The 2,014-nt window shown below is 39.7% G+C and overlaps 1 protein-coding gene across 1 annotated transcript in view; it reads left to right on the top strand.

The window, feature by feature from the left end:
* The first annotated feature begins 929 nt into the window (after positions 1-929).
* LOC133958169 (retinal cone rhodopsin-sensitive cGMP 3',5'-cyclic phosphodiesterase subunit gamma-like) overlaps positions 930-2,014 on the top strand; it is a 1,958-nt gene continuing 873 nt past the window's right edge. Inside the window, exons 1-2 of the mRNA XM_062393019.1 lie at positions 930-1,034; positions 1,585-1,696. Of these exons, the coding sequence (XP_062249003.1) occupies positions 1,587-1,696 (110 nt within the window). The 5' untranslated portion in view covers positions 930-1,034; positions 1,585-1,586. The remainder of the gene's footprint in view (positions 1,035-1,584; positions 1,697-2,014) is intronic.

The following is a 2,014-nucleotide window of genomic DNA, read 5'->3' as shown; positions in this document are numbered from 1 at the left end:
GTGCAGTTCTGATTATCAGTACTCCTCACTTTGGTATTAGTTTACTGTCTCATGTCACCTCTCCTCTTTTCTGTTGCTTTTTCTATTGGTTCTGTAAACACACTTTATATTTCTAGTTCACTTATGATACACTTACAATTTATTTATATTTATACTTATGCTTCTTAGCTTTAATACTATTGTTTATTTTCTGTACTCTATCGATATTGTGATCCTGTAATATTGGAGCTATCGACATTATTGATAAAGTTTCATATCATCTCATTTTATCTTATCATAATTGTGTATTTCCATAAAAATGTGTACTTGACAACAGTTAAAAGTACCAGCGTAAGAAAATGATAAAAAGGTTCAAGGATATCACAAGTATTTAAAATCCAGTCAAGTAAAATCTGTAAAAGACGATTTGAGAGCTGATTTAAAAACCAAGTTTGTGTTCTGTGTTTCTTCATGTAAACTATTTCAGACTTTCAGGGCCTGAAATATATAATATTTTATATGAACTCAATATAAAGCAGCTGTGGCAAGCTGCTCACACGCCGAGGCTTCACTAGTGTTCGTGCAATTATTTCATATCAATCAATAAGTCAATCATTTGGGTTTTGCACATCATGTTTCCTACGAATAACGTGACATAAAGTACAGGATACAGATATTTATATATATATAAAGAGATATGAGAGGAGCGTCCTGAAGTAAACATGTAAACACCTGAGTGATGAGCTGTTCCCTCAGTGAGCTGAGACGCTTCATGTGAGGGAACTAGCACTGCACGGGGGGGGAACAGGGTCCTGAGCACAGGCTGTTCCACAGGTACGAGCTGTTCTCACGGTCATAAGCTTATCCCTGAAAATACCCCCCCCCCCCCCCCCCCCCCCTCATCTGCATTAAGGGCTTTGAGTATGAGCTGCAGGTATATAAACACAGAGTGAGAGCCACAGAGCAGAGAGACTGCAGAAAGAAAGAGAAGCTGCTCTTTGTTCTGCTTTCATCTTCCACTCAGCAGCTTCACTCCATCCACCCATCACCTGCAGGTAGGACTCACAACTACAGACTCACAACAACAGACAAACAACTACATGGTCACAACTACAGACACACACATTTGTAAAAGCTTCAGAGAAATCCTGTTTCCAGTGAAGAGGCCGGATGTAAACAGCATTTCTCCATATTTTTCTTTTTGAAAGATATGAACTGCAACATATAAAGAAAATAATGAAGACACAGTTTTATTTTTAGACACTTAATGAAATATGACAGATCATCAGAAACACTGGAAACATAACAAACTTTCATAAACGTAACATCATCACCACATCTCTAGTAATACTCGCTGTTAAATCCTTTTTGCTTGTATTGGTCTATTTATTAAAATAACTTTGTTATGAAGTTATAATTGATAGTTTATCTTTAGGTTGTTTCCAGCTCACACATGTTCAGCTGGTTTATGATTAGAGCATCTTCAGCTGGTTATCCAACAGACAGCTCATCTCATTAACACTGATTATGAGTTCACACTGATGAGTCTGCACATCTAAACTGTTCCTTCAACATTTCAACATGAAAACTTTATTGTTCTCACAGACATGAACACACCAGTGGCAGCACCTGGAGGCAACAAGGCCGCACCCCCCAAGTTCAAACAGAAGGAGACGAGACAGTTCAAAAGCAAAGCTCCCAAAGCTGGACAGAAGGGGTGAGTTGGGGGGGGGGGGGTGAGAGAGAGAGAGAGACAGAGAGGGAGGGAGAGAGAGGGAGAGAGAGAGAGACAGAGGGGGTATATATATATATATATAGAGAGAGAGTGATACAGAAAGAAGAGAAAGACAGAGGGGGGAGAGAGAGAGAGAGAGAGAGAGAGAGAGAGAGAGAGATAGAGAGACAGAGGGGGTATATATATATATATATAGAGAGAGAGAGTGATACAGAGAGAAAGACAGAGGGGGGAGAGAGAGAGAGAGAGAGAGAGAGAGAGAGAGAGAGAGAGAGAGAGAGAGAGAGAGAGAGAGAGAGA

This window comes from Platichthys flesus, chromosome 1 (genome assembly GCF_949316205.1).
Source record: "Platichthys flesus chromosome 1, fPlaFle2.1, whole genome shotgun sequence".
NCBI lineage: Eukaryota > Metazoa > Chordata > Actinopteri > Pleuronectiformes > Pleuronectidae > Platichthys > Platichthys flesus.
Note: the sequence above shows the minus strand (reverse complement) of the source record. Positions and strands in the feature narration are given on the sequence as shown.